The sequence below is a fragment of the Aspergillus heteromorphus genome (assembly GCF_003184545.1).
Source record: "Aspergillus heteromorphus CBS 117.55 chromosome Unknown BO70scaffold_35, whole genome shotgun sequence".
NCBI classification, from domain to species: Eukaryota; Fungi; Ascomycota; class Eurotiomycetes; order Eurotiales; family Aspergillaceae; genus Aspergillus; species Aspergillus heteromorphus.
This window is the reverse complement of record NW_020290440.1, coordinates 43,767-62,790: the sequence shown is the minus strand read 5'-3', so window position 1 is coordinate 62,790 and position 19,024 is coordinate 43,767. Positions and strand designations below refer to the sequence as shown.

At 51.5% G+C, this 19,024-nt stretch overlaps 9 protein-coding genes across 9 annotated transcripts; 4 read left to right on the top strand and 5 right to left on the bottom strand.

The window, feature by feature from the left end:
- Positions 1 to 719: 719 nt before the first annotated feature.
- Positions 720 to 2,741, bottom strand: BO70DRAFT_323021 (putative MFS transporter). Its single transcript, XM_025540570.1, has 4 exons — positions 2,254 to 2,741; positions 1,768 to 2,191; positions 968 to 1,709; positions 720 to 906 (listed from the first exon to the last, which is right to left on the bottom strand). The coding sequence occupies exons 1-4, from the start codon at positions 2,506 to 2,508 to the stop codon at positions 777 to 779; spliced, it is 1,551 nt and encodes a 516-aa protein (XP_025395323.1). The 5' UTR covers positions 2,509 to 2,741; the 3' UTR covers positions 720 to 776.
- Positions 2,742 to 4,118: 1,377 nt separating this feature from the next.
- Positions 4,119 to 4,907, bottom strand: BO70DRAFT_417162 (uncharacterized protein). The gene is given in 2 exon segments (XM_025547406.1): positions 4,119 to 4,576; positions 4,589 to 4,907. The coding sequence occupies 2 exon segments, from the start codon at positions 4,861 to 4,863 to the stop codon at positions 4,465 to 4,467; spliced, it is 387 nt and encodes a 128-aa protein (XP_025395322.1). The 5' UTR covers positions 4,864 to 4,907; the 3' UTR covers positions 4,119 to 4,464.
- A 457-nt stretch (positions 4,908 to 5,364) lies between these two features.
- BO70DRAFT_400240 (uncharacterized protein) lies at positions 5,365 to 5,950 on the top strand (the record flags this gene model as incomplete). The annotated part of the gene is made up of 2 exons (XM_025546910.1): positions 5,365 to 5,560; positions 5,634 to 5,950. 2 exons carry the CDS (start codon positions 5,365 to 5,367, stop codon positions 5,948 to 5,950), a joined length of 513 nt encoding a protein of 170 aa, XP_025395321.1.
- A 501-nt stretch (positions 5,951 to 6,451) lies between these two features.
- Positions 6,452 to 7,047, top strand: BO70DRAFT_432662 (uncharacterized protein; the record flags this gene model as incomplete). The annotated part of the gene is made up of 2 exons (XM_025548344.1): positions 6,452 to 6,946; positions 7,024 to 7,047. 2 exons carry the CDS (start codon positions 6,452 to 6,454, stop codon positions 7,045 to 7,047), a joined length of 519 nt encoding a protein of 172 aa, XP_025395320.1.
- A 2,981-nt stretch (positions 7,048 to 10,028) lies between these two features.
- On the top strand, positions 10,029 to 13,253 carry BO70DRAFT_151342 (chloride channel protein). Its single transcript, XM_025538211.1, has 3 exons — positions 10,029 to 12,499; positions 12,550 to 12,936; positions 12,988 to 13,253. Exons 1-3 carry the CDS (start codon positions 10,304 to 10,306, stop codon positions 13,141 to 13,143), a joined length of 2,739 nt encoding a protein of 912 aa, XP_025395319.1. The 5' UTR covers positions 10,029 to 10,303; the 3' UTR covers positions 13,144 to 13,253.
- A 344-nt stretch (positions 13,254 to 13,597) lies between these two features.
- BO70DRAFT_344694 (dihydrofolate reductase) lies at positions 13,598 to 14,496 on the bottom strand (the record flags this gene model as incomplete). The annotated part of the gene is made up of 1 exon (XM_025541467.1): positions 13,598 to 14,496. Exon 1 carries the CDS (start codon positions 14,387 to 14,389, stop codon positions 13,598 to 13,600), a length of 792 nt encoding a protein of 263 aa, XP_025395318.1. The 5' UTR covers positions 14,390 to 14,496.
- Positions 14,497 to 14,712: 216 nt separating this feature from the next.
- Positions 14,713 to 15,532, bottom strand: BO70DRAFT_365987 (RNA polymerase II mediator complex head subunit MED22). Its single transcript, XM_025544210.1, has 4 exons — positions 15,431 to 15,532; positions 15,278 to 15,342; positions 15,109 to 15,177; positions 14,713 to 15,018 (listed from the first exon to the last, which is right to left on the bottom strand). The coding sequence occupies exons 1-4, from the start codon at positions 15,462 to 15,464 to the stop codon at positions 14,836 to 14,838; spliced, it is 351 nt and encodes a 116-aa protein (XP_025395317.1). The 5' UTR covers positions 15,465 to 15,532; the 3' UTR covers positions 14,713 to 14,835.
- Positions 15,533 to 16,026: 494 nt separating this feature from the next.
- BO70DRAFT_400235 (spliceosome-associated CWC15 family protein) lies at positions 16,027 to 17,082 on the bottom strand (the record flags this gene model as incomplete). Its single annotated transcript, XM_025546909.1, has 8 exons — positions 16,027 to 16,044; positions 16,095 to 16,130; positions 16,181 to 16,351; positions 16,400 to 16,484; positions 16,537 to 16,821; positions 16,871 to 16,947; positions 16,997 to 17,019; positions 17,073 to 17,082. 8 exons carry the CDS (start codon positions 17,080 to 17,082, stop codon positions 16,027 to 16,029), a joined length of 705 nt encoding a protein of 234 aa, XP_025395316.1.
- Positions 17,083 to 17,311: 229 nt separating this feature from the next.
- BO70DRAFT_323005 (exosome non-catalytic core subunit RRP45) lies at positions 17,312 to 18,521 on the top strand. The gene is made up of 3 exons (XM_025540569.1): positions 17,312 to 17,498; positions 17,559 to 17,678; positions 17,743 to 18,521. The coding sequence occupies exons 1-3, from the start codon at positions 17,335 to 17,337 to the stop codon at positions 18,353 to 18,355; spliced, it is 897 nt and encodes a 298-aa protein (XP_025395315.1). The 5' UTR covers positions 17,312 to 17,334; the 3' UTR covers positions 18,356 to 18,521.
- The last annotated feature ends 503 nt before the right edge of the window (positions 18,522 to 19,024 follow it).

The window sequence follows — 19,024 nt, the reverse complement described above, 5'->3', positions numbered from 1 at the left end:
CGCCATGAACCCAGGAGGATAAGACTTAAGCCCTGTGCCGTGGGACAGGCCACAGCGCCCACAGCTCGGGGGGGATTAAGTTTCGAACACGACGGTAGAGTAGCCCGGTGGCGCTGACTACACGACCGTCGGTGACTTGGCAGATGGGGAGTGGAGTGGAGGGAGAGAGAGGAGCGGCTGGTGTGTGTGTTGTGGGCAGTAGAAGGATGGTTGTCCTTGGTTTTATGGCTTGAAGGTGGACAAAATGATTGATTGGGTCTGGTAGTAGTGGTTTGGAGAGGTGGTGGGGTATAGGGTGATGTTGATAATGGGCTTCTAGTAATTTTAACATGTTGGAGAGGTAAGAGTTGGTCCTGTTTGCATATGGTCTAGATATAGCAAAGCTGTGAGTGTTGTATTGTAGCCTTCCATCCAGGAGCATTCTCCTCCTTTCCTCTCTCTTCTCACCAGATCTTGGCAATAGACCATCTCAAACAATCAATGATCTTGTGCCAGGATATTATCACGAATGCTATTGTCCTAGGGAAGATAGAAATAATAATCCGTAAAGGAAAGAGTAAGTTCATTAACTTCGCACTGTAATAGGAAGCTACGATTTCAGAGAGAATGAACAGCAAATCATTGCATAATCATGCTTAAAGCCGCTCATACGGATATGTACGAATTTGAATATATATGGTACTATATGATATTCCCATTGGATAATCCACACCGTGGTGGAGGAAGATAAATTCAAGCTTAAATCATAAACATAGTCATCATAAAATACATCACACTCAAGCACCGCGCCATTTCCTGCCAAACATGTGGAGGGCAACGATGGGCAAAAAGCTAACGGCAAAGATCATCGCGCTGGCAACACCGGAGCTGGCCGCGACACCGACGTTGTCGAACATATCGGGGAACCTGGTCAATGTTAGCTTTTTCTGTACAGTGTATAAGATTTGATGTTATTGGGAGAGCTTACCAGAAGGGACCGATGAAACCCCATGTCTGACGGACAAAGGTGATGAAGACACCCACACTGCCCGCGTCCTCGTGGTAGCAGTCCACCGCGTAGGTGACCAGCACAGTAGTAACAAGCTGGTTACCGAAGGCAGCGATGGCGGTGCCCACGAGCGGAGACACGACCCAGTGATTCGCGGAGGCCTGTTGGGTGCACACCAAGAAGACTATGACACCAATAATAGTCAAGGCTACTCCAGGGTAGCTGAGCCAGAGTCGGTATTCAGGGGTTAGTCTTTCTTGTGATTTGCGTGCACGGCGGGCCATCCAGAAGTCGGACATGGAGCCTCCAATTTGCTCGCCCATGATAGTACCGATGATAACTCCGATGAACTGAAGTCCCAGCTGTTCGGCGTTGAGACCAAACTTCACTTGCAGAAGCTGGGGAACCTCAACTGTGATCATGACACTGCCAAACAGGAAGATCATGGCGTATGCACACGCGGGAATCATAACACTAGGACGCGCGGCCATGGTCAAGGGGTGGAAGAACTCGGAGATTTTCAGCGGGGTGGGGTCAATCCGGCGAAGCGACATGTACTGCGCCTTGAAATCGGATATGCCCTCGGAGCTACCGCCAATGTAGCGGGTTTCGGGCCCGAGGAACAGGTACAGGATAAACTGAACACCATTGGTGATGGCCAGAACCCAGAAGATCCAACGATATCCGACACGGTATGTAATGAATCCGTAGATCAACGGACCTAAGAAGTAACAGATTAGTTGGGCGCTGCTGAAGCATGTCCGAAAGGCAGAACTAACCGACTGGAACACCCAAGGTAACCATCAATGTCCAGACACCCAGATAGCGACCTCTCTCTTTCTTGAAGAACGTTTCTGTGACGACAGCGCTACCAATGGCTGCTGCTGGGGAAATGAAGAATGCCGTCAACGCTCTGCATGCAGCCATAGACGCGTAGGTCGGGCTTTTCGCGCAGCCAATATTGCACACCAAGCTGAGGATAAGGGACAAGAGGAAAATTGGTCGACGGCCATAACGATTGGACAAAGGCTTCCAGAACAGGGGCGCGCCTCCTAGAATTGCAATTTGAAGTGAGGTGAGATAGCTGGCTCTCTGCATGGAGACCCCGAGGTCTTCAGCAATACTCTCATATGCGGGGATAATCGATGCCGTAAAGGTTGCCATGCAGGCGTGGAACGCGACGAGGACGAGGTTGGCAATTTTCTAAGAAGAGCCTTGCTGTCAGCAACCGGGCGACGGAAATTCGCTCATGGGCAGGTTCATACCTTCCAAGTAGGCCAGTTGTATGGGTCTGCGCCCGAAGGACTGGGGATGGGATCCAGATCTAAGGTTCCATGGCGCTGGAGGAGATATTCTCGGTGGGAGGACGATAGAGAGGCGGCAGCAATCTCGGCATAGGAAGAAGGACCCTCTTCCACCTTTTCGAAATATTCGCTGCTGTTTTTCTCCATGTGGGGCGGAATTTGCGACTTTGGGGAGGGAGTGGGCAGGACGTCCTCCGACATCTCGACAGTGGACATGGTGTCTGCAACCGACAGAGAAATCTTCCACAAAAAAAGGGGGCAGAGGTCCAACAAGGGAGAGAGGACACCTGGAGGTAGAAGAAACAGACTTTTTAGAGTCAAAGGGGACGGGTCAAAGACGGTTGTAGCCGGCCTGATGGAAAAGTTGGGGGATTCAGATAAGGGATGCGAGAGTATATAAGTGACACGGGCATTGTTGCTGCTTGACCTCGTCCGCGAGGTCCGGAGCTAGGGCCCTGTCAATCAGCACTAAGCGACAGTTAACCGCTGTTCTAGCTATCGCCACGAGGGGAAACTGGGGGTACGTACGTACTCCTTGCTAGCTATCTCTGGGGTAGTGGACCACTGAGAGGACGCGACATGTGGAATGGCTTGTGGGGAGAGCGTGGGGATCTCACGGCCCCCACAAACACATGTGCGCCACGTCCGGCATAACAGGACAGCTAAGGCGAGGGGGAGTGGCAGCTGAGGCATGGCCAGGGGCGTTCGTTGGGTGGCAAAGGGCCGAGTGACTCGCTTAGTGGGCCAGGAGGTGTAAGCGTGGAACGAAAAGTTGGAGAGTTGGAGTGCGTGTCGTTGTGTGGGGATGGCGAAGGGCCTAAGCGCGGGGAGAAAGGGGCTAGTCGGGCTAGTCTCCCCCGGACAGCCGGCATTTTGGATCGACTGGGGGTTTTCCTCCGGGGTAGAGGCAGGGTCGCCCGCCGGCGTGGAGACGGCGTCAGCCCCATCATCAAGCGAGGGCCTCAGCTGGCCGCCCGCCGCCTTTTGCTCCCCATTCAAACTTCCGAACTTCCCCAATCCCCCCTTCCCCCCCCTCTCTTTCGGAATTGAATGTACCTTGTACATGCTACCCCAAACCTCCCGTCCTCTTTCGATCTGCCAGCGCTGCTAAGCTCGTGGTTCCGATCCCTACCAAAGCTTGTTGTCGGAATTACTTGGAGGGACGGAAAATTCTCCGTGCGATGAACGATAACAGAACACAATGATACAAAATTGAGCGGGCCTACCTTTCCCCTTCCAGCCATCCGGTCTGCCCGCCAGGCAGGTGACTGGTTGGGAGGCGGACGCACAGGCCCCGTGGCGGCGATTGATACTGCGGAGGACGGGCCCCGGCGCCGCACATTGGCTTACGTGCTGCTTACCCAGGAATTATGCGATCTCTCGCTAATTCTGCGATGTCGATCATTCCTGGGATGCGAGACGTGTCTGTCTTCCGGCCCGCCTCTGGTGCAACCTGACCTCCCATCTAGAAAAGGCTTATTCCATCCAATCGCTGATACAAATATCAGATACAGCGAGCCTCTCCCAATGGAACTTTGGAATCAACGGATGCTTGGACCTGGGATACAATAAAGCGCAAAACGAGCGAAAGTCGCTCGAGACCAACTCAAGCACCACGGCAAACTCTGAGCCCAACGAATGTCTACCTTACCAACCAGCTAGTGAACTCAAAAAGGTCAGGCAGGCCCAGTCGCCGCGAGCATCCGCTGCCGCATATCACCGTCCAATTAGAATGATGGCCCCATCGCCGTTAACAGAAAGGTTTCGGCCGAGGCAACGGTCACCCAGACGATTGAACGCCATGCCTCTGTAGCAATGAACGCTAGCGTGCCAGACACGGTGATTGTGGAGCTTGGTTGGATAACGGAAGCCGCTTTTGGGAACATAGACGATCCAGGGACCTCGTATCTACGTTGACAGCGACTGGTACGGAGTAGAGATGGACGAGGATCCCGCGATCTGTAGATAGGCGTCCACAGTTCCGTGCCTAGAACGCCGGGAATCCCGAGGTTTCCAATAGTAATCTGCAGGTTGAAGCACTGTGGATAATATCTGTGGCCTGTCCTCGCTGCTCCGTGACTTGCAAGCAACCCGTGTTGGGGAACATAATCTCTCAGTGTGACGTTTGAGGGGATCTGGACCAGTCTCCAAATGTCAGGGACCGTTATCTCATCAGCTATACCGATGCCGTTGATCTTGAAGAATCAAGCTTTTTTTGTTTTGGTCGACGTTCTTACAGATCGAGCCACAGTTGGTAAGATAATCAACAAACGCCCCATGGTGACTGCCGAGTCACATGGGTCCAGCTGCCACAACTGCATGGCTTCTGCCGTTAGTTGCATCTAGTTGGCAGATTCTTCCGTCCATATCATATGTATCGGGTACATTAAAGCTGCTTGCAGTGTCTTTTATGACCATGCAAGTATAACAGGGCCTTGAACTGTAAGACTTTCTTTGATAACTGTGGCTGAACAAAAAGTGGTCATGTACACGGAGGTATGAGATTCTAGAAAGTATCACCAGCAAATGGGGAGGTTGTTCTCTTTCAACTAAGTCAGAGTCCACTACCATATAGTTTGCTCAAAGTAAACAATCTACAGGCTAAGCTTCCCCCGTCACTGAAGGGTTCATCCTGCTATGTTCCTGCTCTTATATGATATTCACATCTATATTCCTGTACATACTCATATCTGTCTTCACATCCGCATTCATATTCTAACCCGCCCGCTTCCACTCAGTACTATTTATTACACTGTTGCTCTCTGACCTTCTTTGTCCTATCCTTTCTATATCCATCTCACCCAGATATCCACCAATACAGGGATAACCGTTACAGTTCAAGCTGACTTCCACATATGATTGAGCACCTGTTCCACAAAATACCGCTTGCCACATGACCCGCCGAATATTTCGTGTCTTACTTCAACAAACTTGGCTGATTTGTTGACCAAGCCTACGAGCCGCAGCATCCCCTGGATTGTGTACACAGCTATTCTCGAGACCAAAATTCCTCAGAGCTCCTCATGGCAAAGGCCAAAAGACGTCGTGGCATGGCCAAAGCTAGAGCCCAAAATGCTAAAAAGAGGAACAGGCAACCGGAGGCCCGAAGGCCCAGACATCTCCCTCTACAACGCAAACGAGGAGTTACTGTCTCCAATCCAGTCCCTCCCACCAAAGTACTGGATCGCTCCATATGATCTCGAGGATAGTGATGTATTCCCCTTGCCCACACCCAGCTTCAATGATTTCAAGCCAGATCCTTATTTTGGTGGGTGGCACGACGGACATGACTCCTATTATTAGAAGACAGTCCTTTGTGACCCACGCATCTTATGAACCAGTTTACATCAGGACAGACCTGAGCAACTACTGTTACCGGTTGGTTAATATGGAAGGCAAGTTGGTTCCCGAGGAGAAGTGTCGCTTCAACCCAGACACCTGTCGACAGTTAGAATTTGATCGCGCAGTGGTTGAGTCCTTCCGCGACTACCTGACCCGGCTAAACCCTCAATACATACCTAATCGGTATTCGCCCACAATACTGGAAGTAATCAGGATCTGCGGAAATATGGTCTGGGAAAACTTGAAGATGTTTGAGGTAAAGGGGTCGCTTGATTCCCATTCCAACTATACGCGACGGATGGATGGTCGGTCGTGATGGCTGTGATCTCATTCTTGCATCAATCAAATAACAGTATCTAGAATGATGATAATCCTAAGGAAATAATAATATACAGATCCCAAGTCCTGAATAAATAGGTATTGTTCAGTTACCAACTTCAGCTACAACCCACAATCCAGAAGAGTCATAGTGAGTTCCCAGCTGAGGTGATGAAGAAGGGGAAATTTAAGATGTCGTCATAATTATGAATACTTCGACTGTTTTTCTAGGCTACCTCGCCAGGGGTGAGGCCCCTCACCTCTCCTCCACTCCTCCACTCCACTCCACTCCACTCAAGTATCGCCTCGAACCAGATCACCAACACAGTCCTACTGTCACATATCAACTCTTAGGTGCGTTTCAAAGGCAGCTCGCTCCCATAACCACTAGGGTATTGGCAAAAGATGAAATCGATAGCAACTAGGAAGAAAACGCGCATCCGTTGTATGACACAGTGGCCAGTTCCTTATACATACATCCCACACAACAAAGTACAACATGGATCCCGAGAAGCCTTGTCAAGTCTTCTACATCCGAGAGATATTGGAGATGATTCTGCTAAAGGTAGGCATGCGCACGCTCCTGAACTCGGGGCAACGAGTCTGTCGCTACTGGAGAGAGCTCATCCAAAACTCCTCTCGGCTTCAAGTTGTTCTGTTCTTCAAGCCATCGACCAGAAGTCTCCGGCCGGGTCGGATCCCGGTGCTCAATCCGCTGATAAACAAGACACACTTCGGAACATACTTCGGCAGACAGTCCCGTCTAACGGAAGAGGATATTATACACATGCGCCCCGAAGCCAGCTGGAAGCGCATGCTCATTCGACAGCCTCCGACATCCAGTGTCGGCATATGCGAGTTTCAATCGGCAGATCCTTTTGATTCCATGCTTTCTAAAGTACAGCTTGTCCCCATGGATGATGTTCTTAGATTAGGCCACTTGGATCTCTTCATTCCGCCCCCCGGTGATTTAGAAGCACCGGACGCCACACTTGTACACACCCATTCTGGCTTATTGGGGGAATGTGATGTTCTGATACTGACGAGCCGCTGCCGCTTTGTTGACAAAAGCCCACGCTTAGTGACTACGCTTGACTGTTGGCTGGAGTCAATGCGTGGTCGGAAACCTGCTCACCGGGAATGGCTGCGGATCAGGAAACCCTGGCACTGGCCTCAGCCTCGCAAATATTTCATGATAGATGTTGATTGGGATATGTTGGATTGATTGATGTTTTGGGTAGATAGAGGAACTTATTCCTTTTTGTATTCTACCCAATTACAGCACTACTGGGTGACTATTTTGGGTCGCCGATGGCCAAATGGCCATGACTGCGGAGTCAGAGGTTGGCCTGATGTAGACTCTTGACCAAAAGAATCACTTGCCGAATCTGGAGCCTGACCATGTTGACTCTATTTCAAATAGTAGCAATATTGATGATGAAAAGTATTATCCACCTACATCCATATAGCACCTTTTTGCTGTATGGTGGAATGAATCCTGAAAGTTGTGTCAGCCTACGTAATATCTAAGTCTAATATGCCCATTTTAGCGACCAGCCTTTTTCATTTCTTTAGATCTTTGCCTAATAAACTAGATCAGACTTAAACAAAGATGAGATATTATTATCAGCTATACTGCTGTAAAAATTCCTATTTAGCTGCTAGCACATAATCAATAACAAAAGAAATAATATATTTTAACTAATTAGGACCCTAATCCTATGTTTATTACATAGATAATATCACCTCTTCTATATTATTATTGAGAATTATTGATAGTATATTAGAGTCAAGAGGATGATTTCGCAGCCAGTCACTGCAGGCGGTGGCACCCAACCATGCTGACACTTTTACTGAGATGTTATTCGGTGCTTTGGTTCCATACCATGACCTTTCAGCACAAAGTCCTATATCTTCAGCTCAGTATTCGAGGTATATCCGCCTAAAAAGCCCCTATCAAAGACTCTAGTTGCCAGGAAGGTTCCTATGGAAGGTAGGGGGCTATAAGCTTATGGAACGTTATTTACTGGTGCTGCTCCCTCTCTGAATCTCGCACTTTGAGGTCAATGCTATCTCTGCAGTGAGGATATGGGTTGTTTGGGAAAGGCGATTATATAAAGTCTGGCCGATACTTTCCGGTAACTTCGTAGATATGGATAATGCCCAATTCCTTGTTCTTTTCCCATGGGGACTTGCACAAGCTACATCTAAGATAGCATCCTTTGCCACGATATGGTCCGAATATGAAGATAGATGGCACTGGTCTGAGCGTTCTGACACTTATTGATTCCAGTGACAATTCGGCGTCATTTGCCTTTGAATCGGAATCAAACCGAAAACCATCCTGCAGCCCCGGAAAAGATAAGCAACAGTTCGGTACCGGAGTAGGTATGGTGTTTTATCTGTTTAGGTTCCTTGGTTGATTCGGGGACACCCGTGGTTGCGTCAACGGCGTTTGTTTCAAGTTATCGGGTGCGGGGGATGAATGCATAGATATGGCTGACTTGAGACCATTGTTGTGACAGGTCTTACTTTGGTTCCAAAGTCTGCCGTCATGTGGCAAAAAATGGTGAATTCTGGTCGGCTATCCGCCTTGATAGTGGATTGAGATCTTAACTTGATGTGCCTGAAGTTTCCGTATGCGGCAAGCAAGTTGATCTGTAGAAGATAGATAGGCGACATGAACAGCGGCCGTTGGCATTCCATGTAAGCTAGTATGTTGATCTATAAGATCGACTGGAGCAGATACGTCATGTCTAGTGTCCTTCAAACCATGTTCCTAAGCACAGCATTCGATTGGCGACTGGAAGATGGGCTCTGCTGCCGTCCGCCACTGCAGAATGGAAGTACCATGCAGGAGATGCACCCATCTTTCCCGAGATAAGTAGTAGGGGTTTAGGAAGGTTTGAATAGTAGATGGGCCGTGCATATGCAAAGGTGGAACCACGTACTATATAAGCTTAAGGGCTTCATGCGGGGGTTAGTGGCAACGCCGACCTTTTTAGACAAGTAATAACATCTGGAATCTAGATGGTGGCTTGTCCTAGAGGATCGACATTCCGTCATAGAGGCAAATTGAACGGTCGGCAAGGCAACAAAGAGCTGGCAATTACGTACAGTGAGTGAGGTGGGTGCGGGGCTACCATCATGTGTGCTGTATATGTCGGTGAGAGTCCTCCGACTCTGACATCGGGTAGATATGGATGGGCACAGTATGACACCAGCTCTCACTATGGCTAGTTATCACACCGACCAGTCTGGCGACCCTTGTGTCATACCCCACCTGCGACGAGGCGGACAGTCCAAGTTCGCCCCCCGAAGTTCATGACATGAAGATCATTCAACCTAACCATCTGGGTGGACAGAACCGGTTTAGCCGTGGATGGAGAGACGGCTCATGGAGGGGTCGGAGGGGGGTCATGCACTGGATGGCAGCATTCCCAAGAAAGGCGGAACGTCTGGGGTGCAGCGGCTAGTCGGTCCATCCGGCACGCTGATTGGGCTTCACCCGGTAGAATAATGGCATGTTACACCGACCATCTATCGTGACTCGACACGTGCCCAGGGTCAGTTCCCCCCGCGGACTCTGGATTCTTTATTTATCTGATCACTGATGACTGACTACTCGCCGTCGTCACCCGTGGCTGTCCGGCTGTCTCGCAAATCAAACCCCCTACTATGGACGGTCGGACGGGGGCGGGTGGTGGCCGGCGACTCACAGGGACCACTCCGTTGTCCGATCGGCGTCAGATGATGCGCGCCTTTAGCCCCGTCTTGGTCTCCCCCTCGGTGGACCTTTGAACGGTTGAACCTCTGCCATGACCGCCTCAAATGTCGTGCCCGTCGCTTCCTTCACCCCCCCCCTGCTGCATCGCTTTTCCATCCGATCTCTCTTGCGGAGCCTCGATCCTTCTCCTTTTTGAGTGTTTCGGTCCTGTGTGCGTATCTGTCCACACAGCTGCTGCTACTCCTTCTAGTGATTAGCGATACCCCTGGGCCCGTTACTTATCTTACGACCCGGACTTGCGACGGCCGTGTTTGTTTATCTCTTGCTCGTCATTTCCGCAACCTCACCGCCATCGGGCGTTTTTTGAGGCCCATCGCACAGGCGAAGACCCCACTGCTCGATTTCTTGGTTTTGGGGCTTTGGTTTATAAGGTCTTGATGGAAATGCGTCTTGTCGAGGGTCGGTTTTTTCTTTCTTTCTCTCTCTCTCTCTCTCTCTCTCTCTTCTCTTCTCTCATCCTCCCTCCTGGGTTGTGTTTGGGGACCTCGGGAGTGGCTGGTCTGACCTTACTTCCAGGCTACCAACATTAAGTCCGAAGCTCTCCTGCTTCATTAATCTCCGAAAATGCCTCGCTCAATCCCTCCCAATTTCCACGTCGCCATCCCGGAACCAGACCCCCAGCCAGCCGGGAATGATGGTCGAAGGACGGCCGCGCGAACAGCTCCCCCCTCACCTTCCGCGGTCCGACGAACCCATAGTCTTCTCTCGGAGGTTCAAACCGCCCATGAGCCCTTAGTGCCTCCCGTGGAAGTCAGCGAGACAACAAGCCTCCTCTCGAAACCCCCTGACAACCGGCGCGGCTTGTCGTTCCGGTCATACACCAATCTGTCTGGGAATTCGGGGTCCGACACCAACTTCAGGCACACCTTGATGGCGGGTAGTATCCGTCGGTCCCGACATCATAGCCGAGCGAACTCTCAGGCCATCCGCTTTAGCCGGCGGAGCAGTTTCGATGCGGAACCGCCTGAGAGCATCGCTCCCTCCGCCAAAGATGGCATGGCCGCGTCATTTCTCGATGAACGAAGCTGGTATGATCAGTTCACATCCACCGACTGGGTGCACGACAGTATAGCCGATGGGGCGCGTCTTCGGGAGCTGCGCAGGCGGAAGGATGTTCGCGGTCGCCTGCTGTCATGGCTTGATGGTTCCCAGGGTTGGGTCCTGGTTGCTTTGATTGGCTGCATTACAGCTATCATTGCGTATTCTGTGGATGTGACAGAAGAGTTCTTTTTCGACGTGAAGGAGGGCTTTTGCACCACACGCTGGTTCCATAGCCGTCAAAGCTGCTGCACAGGTGGCGACGATTGCCCCGCCTGGCGGTCGTGGTCCCAGATCCTCGGGCCAGCAGACCTGGATAACCCCTGGGTCGATTATAGCATGTTTGTTTTCTGGATGGTTCTCCTTTCCGTCATCTCGTGCTTCCTGACGTTGCTCACGAAGACCGTTGTCCCGTCTTCTGTTTCTTTGACAACCCTGGATGAAAATCTAGGTGCTTCTTCGTCGCGAAGTACGAGAGGGCACAACGGGGTCGGAAACTCTCCGGGATCTGAATCCAGCCCGCAAGGGCTCGGTCCTGCCATTCCCACGCGTCCGGCCATGGTCTACTATTCAGCAGCAGGAAGTGGTGTGGCTGAGGTCAAGGTCATTAACAGTGGTTTCGTTCTGCATGGTTACCTGGGCTTTAAGACTTTGCTGATCAAGACTATCGCTCTAGTCTTCAGCGTCTCATCAGGTCTCAGTCTGGGCAAGGAGGGTCCCTACGTGCACATCGCGACATGCGTTGGAAACATTTGCTGTCGCATTTTCGACAAATACAACCACAACGATGGAAAGAGACGTGAAGTGTTGAGCGCAAGTGCTGCGAGTGGAGTGGCAGTGGCATTCGGATCGCCCATCGGCGGTGTTCTCTTTAGTTTGGAGGAAGTCAGCTATTATTTCCCGCCAAAGACCTTGTTCAGAACCTTCTTCTGCTGTATCGCGGCAGCTTTGTCTTTGAAATTCCTCAACCCCTACGGCACGGGTAAAATCGTCCTGTTCCAGGTCCGGTATCTAGGCGACTGGGAGATGTTTGAGATGGTCATCTTTATTTTCTTGGGTGTACTTGGAGGGGCTCTAGGAGCTCTGTTCATCAAAGCCTCTAGTCTTTGGGCTCGGTCGTTTCGACGAATTTCAATTATCAAGCGCTGGCCAATGCTCGAGGTTGTCCTGGTGGCCATTCTGACTGGTTTGGTTAGCTTTTGGAACCGTTACACCAAGATGCCAGTCTCCGAGCTCTTGTTCGAGCTAGCTAGTCCCTGTGACCATGAATCCTCTTCGCCGACCAGTCTGTGTCCACGTGAAGATGGCATCGGCGAGATCATCCAGTACCTGCTGGTGGCTTTTGTCATCAAGAGTTTCTTGACCGTTGTGACATTCGGCATCAAGGTGCCTGCCGGCATTTACGTCCCGTCCATGGTTGTCGGCGGTCTCATGGGCCGCATCGTTGGCCATGTAGCACAGTACTTGGTTTTGAAGTATCCCACCTCTTTTCTTTTTGGAACGTCGTGCCCAGCTATTGCAGGCATGGAATCATGTGTGACCCCTGGAGTGTACGCGATGGTTGCAGCGGGCGCTACTATGTGCGGTGTGACACGTTTGTCCGTGACGCTTGCTGTCATTCTCTTCGAGTTGACCGGCAGCTTGGACCACGTGCTCCCGTTCTCCGTGGCTGTTCTATGCGCCAAGTGGACTGCGGACGCCATCGAGCCTCGCAGCATCTATGTAAGTGGCCCCACATATCACACCGCAGTTGAGTTTACTAACGGATGCAGGATCTGTTGACCGATATGAACTCATACCCATTCCTGGACAACAAACTTCAGCCAGTGTCGGATGCGCAGCTCGGAGACCTGGTTCGGCCCGTTCGCTCCAGTCGGGTCATTGACATCTCGGGCTCGTCGTTTGTGCCTGCAAGGGAGCTGCGTTCGAAACTCCAGAACCTGCTTATGGCGGGTGAACTTGATGGAGGGCTACCGATTCTGCGACATGGCATTCTGACGGGGCTAATTCCAGCACCCGATCTTGAATACGCGCTTGATAACCTCGGGGACGAAGAGAACACGCTATGCTTGATGAGTCTGGACACCTCGTCAGTTATTTCCGACAGTGATGACGAGGACCGTATTGATCGGGCGGACTTCAGCCGTTTCATCGATCCGGTACGTAACCCAAAGCTCCTGATCCCCTCCACGAAGCTGACCGTTCGGCAGTCACCTATTGCCTTGGACATTCACTCGCCAATCGACCTTGTGTTCCAGTGTTTTGCCAAACTAGGCCTGCGCTACCTATGTGTGCTGCACGATGGCCAATATGCCGGCTTGATACACAAGAAGGCTTTTGTCAAGTACATGAAGGAGCACGAGTGATTCTTTGTGCACTGTTACGAAGCATTTAAAGTTCGATTCCTACAACACTCGTTTGGTGAAGTGTTGTTACACGTGTTATGACTACTAATCCAGCAGGATCAGGCTGCATGGATGCGACGCGCATGATACTCCGCATGCTTGTATACTAGCAAGGAGTTTGCTTTTCTGTTTTTATACTTACTGTGTATTTTGATGGTTGTTTCAGCGAGAGCATACTGATTTATCCAGCATTGCTAGGGTGGCTAGCTGACTTATCTAGACTGTACAGATGTCTATTGACCTGCACATAGAACATAGATAGCGAGTCTGCATTGCATTGCAGATCTGTATATGAATTTTTTTTCTTTCCATTACTGGTATACCTACCTCCCTAGCCAACAAGACGTACGCCCGCGCAGTCTTTATACCCCCATATCTACCTACCCACACTTCATCCCGTTCCATCCCTCCCATCCTAATCCACCCTCTCATACCCAACCATCTGAATCCTCACCTCGCCCTCCTCCCTCCACTCCCCCGTGACCGTCTCGCCCACCCACTCCGTGACCTCCTCCGCACTCGCCCTCCTCCACCCCCTCTCCTCCAACAATTCCCGATCCACCGGGAAAAACGTATCACACTGAAACACGTCCCCATTTTCCCGATACCCAACCTTCTCCACATTGGTCATAACAATCCTCACCCCCGCGGGCATTTTCTCCCGCAACGCAGCCCCGTATATCTCCGCGCCCCCAATCACAAACATCTTCCCCAGTTTGTCGGCGTATTTCTCTTCCAGGCCGGAAATCGCCTCCTCTAGTCCGGAGCAGACCAGCGCGTCGGTCTCTGGCTCTGTAGCTCCAGCACCAGCACCAGCAACCGCCCCAGCAGATGAAGATGAAGATGAAGCAGAAGAAGAAGAAGACGCAAGTTTCTCCCTCCTCCTCTCCAAATCCTTCCTCACCCGCTCCCCAACTCCATCCACATCCCTCGTAATCACGGTGTTGATCCGCTTCGCGAGCGGTCGCAGATTGCCCGGTACGGAGTCGTACGTCTTCCGGCCCATGATGATCGCGTTGGTGGTTCCGGGGCTCGGTGGCCGGGATGTCACCCGCGCGAAGAACGTCATGTCGGCTTTGATGCGCGGCCAGGGGAGCGTGCCGTTGAGGCCGATGCCAAGGCGGATTTGCGGGGTGGGCGTGTTGGGGATCGGGATTGGGGTGGTGGCCACGATGAGGGTCAGCGGGGTTCGTGAGGGAGGTGGCATTTTTGTGGGTGGTTGTGGTGGTGGGTATGGAAGTGTGGGGATTATGAGGTTGTGAGGTTGTGAGGTGAGGAAGGAGAATTTGATAGCGATAGACCTAAGCGGTGGAAGAAGAGGAGGGGGGGGGGGAGCTTTATCCGGTCGTAATGATCTCCTCCTCCCACAACCAAACCCCCCCCCCCGGTCGCCACCGACGGGCCTCTCCACCACGGGCTTTTTCCAACCCATAATGTTAAAAAAAAAAAGAAAAAGAAAAAAGTATTGACCTTCGATAGTAATCAATTGGGTATCTTCAACAAATTATAGAATCATGCGAAGTACGCGCCCACATATTTTTACAGATCTCTAATGAAGAAAATAAGAAACGCCCATACCAACGCCCATCTAAAGTCCCATCCATCCAACCAACCCCGAAAATGCTCCCGTACGCCGGCCGACCATCGTGTTTACTATTTAGTAGCCTTCAATACCCCCCCCTCCTCAATCGCCTTCTGGATTGCCGTAGCATCTCTCTCCAGCTCCTCCCGGCGCTTCACGTCCGTCGCGTCTTCGCCAAGGGTATCGAGTTTCCCGAACAGCCATGTCTCTTTCATTGTGCGGGTCAGGGCCAGGATGTCTTCTGCGGCGCGGACCTGTGGATCCAGATCCGGATTGTTTGTCAGTTGGGTTGAGCTCGGCTGTGCTGTTGTAGAATAGAGTAGAGTAGGTGGTATGTCACGCACCAATGCAGTCGATTCCACGTCGAGCTGGTATGTCTCGACGGCGGTGGAGGCGTGGCTGGTGCTTTCGGTCTGGGTGGGTTGGGGATGCGGTTAGTAGTTGCTTGGATGTTGTGTCGCGGGGCACGCGGCGATCGTGTAAGAGGGTGAGTGTTTTAGGAATGGAACGCACTGTAGCCGTAGCCATTATGTTCTCGAAGCGTTGCAGGAGCTGGGAGATGTTCGTGTTGATGCGATCTGCGGAGATAGTTGGTTAGCTCGCGGTTGGGTTGTTTCGTGGGAGGTGCAAGGCTGGGTTTCGGTTTCTGGGAACGGGAATTCTCACAGTGCAGCGCTTTTGATGACGGTTGGGATTCCATTTGGACGGTGTCTAGTGGATGTATCCTTGTCTTGTCTTCGGGGTGTTGTCTGCAGAGAAGGATTGATGTGATTGATGGTCTTGTCTTGGGCTTGGGATGCTGCGGTGGGCGGAGGATGAGCGGTGGGGTTTACTGCCGGCAGTATGGTTTGATAATGGAATGGATTGAGTGGGTTGGGTTCATAACGCTACTTTGTGGACGGTGGGACATGATGTATGGTATGCAAAGTTGCGGGTATTTACACTCGGAAGTAATAATGAAAACGCCAAAGGCCAAAAGCCGCGCCATTCGCGATCCCAGGTCGATGTCCTTCATTTAGCTGCGTCGTCTCTGAAACAAGCTGTCGCAACGGCCTTCCCTGCTTACATTGTTGATCCAATGTTCTCGAATGTTGGCTTTCTATTTGCGTCAAGCCAGTCGAGTGTTGGCCTCGGTGGTAGCCACAGGAGCGTGGGAAGAATTGCCGTAAAAATGATCGAAGGTGGTGTGAGATGCGCCGTTGATGCTCATGGAATCTGTATCGCCCGGCTATAGGAGTTGCACGTTGGACGTGACAACCAACTCAGCGAACGTATTTGCCCTATGTCACGTCAGTGGAGTCCAAATAGTCCATTCGCATTCGTAGCTTACCATGAATCTCTTGTGGAAGTCCGACCGCAGCAGATCCTGAAACACTTGGTTAGCACCGTAGATAGGACCAGATCCAACCGTCTTACATTGACAAACTCCTTGCCTCTCTTGTCTTCAGTGCCACGAGCCTGGTTCTTGAACACGACGTCGTCGTCCCATCTCCGCTTCATGTTGAATTCCTGGGAGTTGAGCAGCGGGTTGCCTCGAGCGATGTCGATTTCTCGTTGTTCTTCCTCTTCGGCGGCACGTTCGCGTTCCTAGTAGCCATGAGTAACCCATCGCCGCACAATTCCGGAGGCACGTACCTCTTTTTCCTTCTGCTCGAGCCTCTCCTTCTTGATCTTCTCCAGCTCGCGCATCAATTCTGCCGCTTCATCCTCTTCGTCGTCACTGTATCCCGTCAGCACCGCATTACGTGAATACACGGCAAACTCTGTCTGACCTGTCTTCATCACTGCTATCCTCTTCCGACCCATCAGAATCTGCATCTATATCTCGGGTCTCCTCCAGTATTCGGCGTCGCTTTGCTTCTGGGTCCTCTTCCGCTTCCTCCGCATCACCATCGGGCGAAGGCCCTTCCAATTGGCGCTTAGGCGTAGCGTTCTCGAGCGCGGGTTCATTCACGGGGACACCATTCTTCTTGGCGAAGTGAGAAGCCTCAGCCTGGAGCAGCTCGGCGCGCAGGTCGCGTTGTTGGGATTCGGCTTCGCCTCCCTGTCCCGATTGACTTGAATAAAAAGTCAGCGGATATCGCCGCGGCCTGCCAATAACCTTACCGAGTTTTCAGGTGTGTGTAAGCAGGCAGAAGTCGCTGGTGGTATGCCGGGCCACGGAGGGCCTCTTTCCCTTGTGCCTGGTTCAATCAGTTTCCGAATGCTGGGCGGGTGATCAGAAGTACGTACGGGGTCGAAGGTGGGTCTGTGGGCTATAGAATGTCAGCGCAATGTGCCGAATAAATCTGGAAGGAGGTAATCTTACCGGTAGTCATGGTGGCTATCCGTCAGGCTTGCTTTGTTGCTGGTAGTTGGCACTCCGAGCGAGGATGAGGATCTGATAATGATCGCCGAGACCGCGGCCTCAGGCTCGATTCTGAGTCAGCCGCCTTCACCGCCTGCAGTCGATGTTCCATCATTGGCTCCCGCAGGAATAACGTTGGCCCGCCGTCTCGATGACGATGCGGCATGCAGGAAATTTCCCAGAGAGTTCGTTTTGACCCCCGCTGGGGCCCGCCTCCGCAATCATGAACAAAGAAGCACCGCTCTCCATCTCTGAGCGCGACTTCATCCTCAATGCCCTGCGCGAGGATGTACGGCTGGACGGTCGAGCAGCCGACCAGCTGCGTCCGTTGAATGTGACGTTCGGGGAAGAGTATGGACATGTGAAGGTGCAGCTCGGCCGGACCAGGTAGGTCGGATCGCTTCCATCGGGCAGCAAAAGCGAAACCGACTGATATTTCGAATGTAGTCTTATTGTCCGAATCTCAGCGGAAGTTACGAAACCACACGATGACCGTCCGTTTGACGGTCTTTTCACAATCGCCATGGAGCTAACTGCCATGGGCTCTCCCGCTTGGGACAATGGCCGGTATGGATGTCGATGAAGATGCGCAGGAGATACCTTCAGCTGATTCGCTTTTTTCCTCACACAGGCAAGGGGATCTCGAAACATACGTCACCAACGTTCTGGACCGTGTCGTTCGCCATTCCAACGCCCTGGATACCGAGTCCCTCTGTATCGTGAAGGGTGTCAGTTGCTGGAGCATCCGTGCGGACGTTCACATTACAGACTACGACGGCAACCTGATTGATGCGGCCTGCATCGGTATCATGGCGGGTCTGCAGCACTTCCGCCGTCAAGACGCCGTGGTCAAGGACGGCCAGGTTATTGTCTACGGGCTGGATGAACGGGTTCCTGTTGCGTTGAACATCACGCACAAGCCACTCTCCATCACGTTCCACACTTTCGACGAAGGGAAGAAGGTTATCCTTGACGCAACTCGGAAAGAGGAACAAGCATCTGAAGCGGATGTGGTGATCGGCCTAAATAACGCGGGTGATGTCTGCTTCATGTCGAAGTTCTCTGGATCGGGCGTGGATGCTATGGTCTTTGTGGATAAGACCTCTGTGGCGCTGGAGAAGGTGAAGGAGATTAATGCGATTATTGACAAGGCCTTGCAAGCTGACCTCTCGAAACGTGCCAAAACCGGCATGCTGGAGGAGTCGCGAGCGGAAAATGATCGGCAACCGGAGCTGGAAGTATAGCCAATATCGTTTAATGAGCCAAGACAATGAATTAGACCTTGTGTATGATAGTATCACAGGCGAACCTGGGAGATCGATGAATCGGCCCAAGTAATCAATCCTGTACCGTAGGTCAGCTCCCGATTTCGTACAGTCCGTCGATTGCGGGGGGTGTCCGTCGAACGCGACCCTAATCTTATATCTTTTCGTTTAGACTGCAGATCTGGGGGATCTTGTTGAAAAGTTTTAATCTGGTAGAATTATATTCTGTTAGCTAATAGGCTTCGTCAGTATTTCTTGTATTTACTGTGCGTGACCTAGATAGCTTCAATAGGTTCTACAGCTTGATTCTGCCTATGAGACTCCGTACAGTTTTATCATCATACACAGAACAGCTCTGCTTCCAATAAGATGCTTTTTCTTACAGGTATCATATTACCTTCTTGGTTGAGCGCTTCATTTTACTAAATATTTTGTAGGGCAGTTTACAGGATATCTTAGCAGATGCCTTCTTACACCTCTTCAGGCACCTTATAAAAGTACGAAAACAAATTACAATAAATCATATATCAAATTCTGCAGACACAATACTGAAATTCGAAACAAAAGATCGATTTTTTCCGATCGCCGCCGCCATCCTCCGCCGTAGCCTGGGTTTGGTTTTGTCACTCTGCCATGGTTATCACCCGT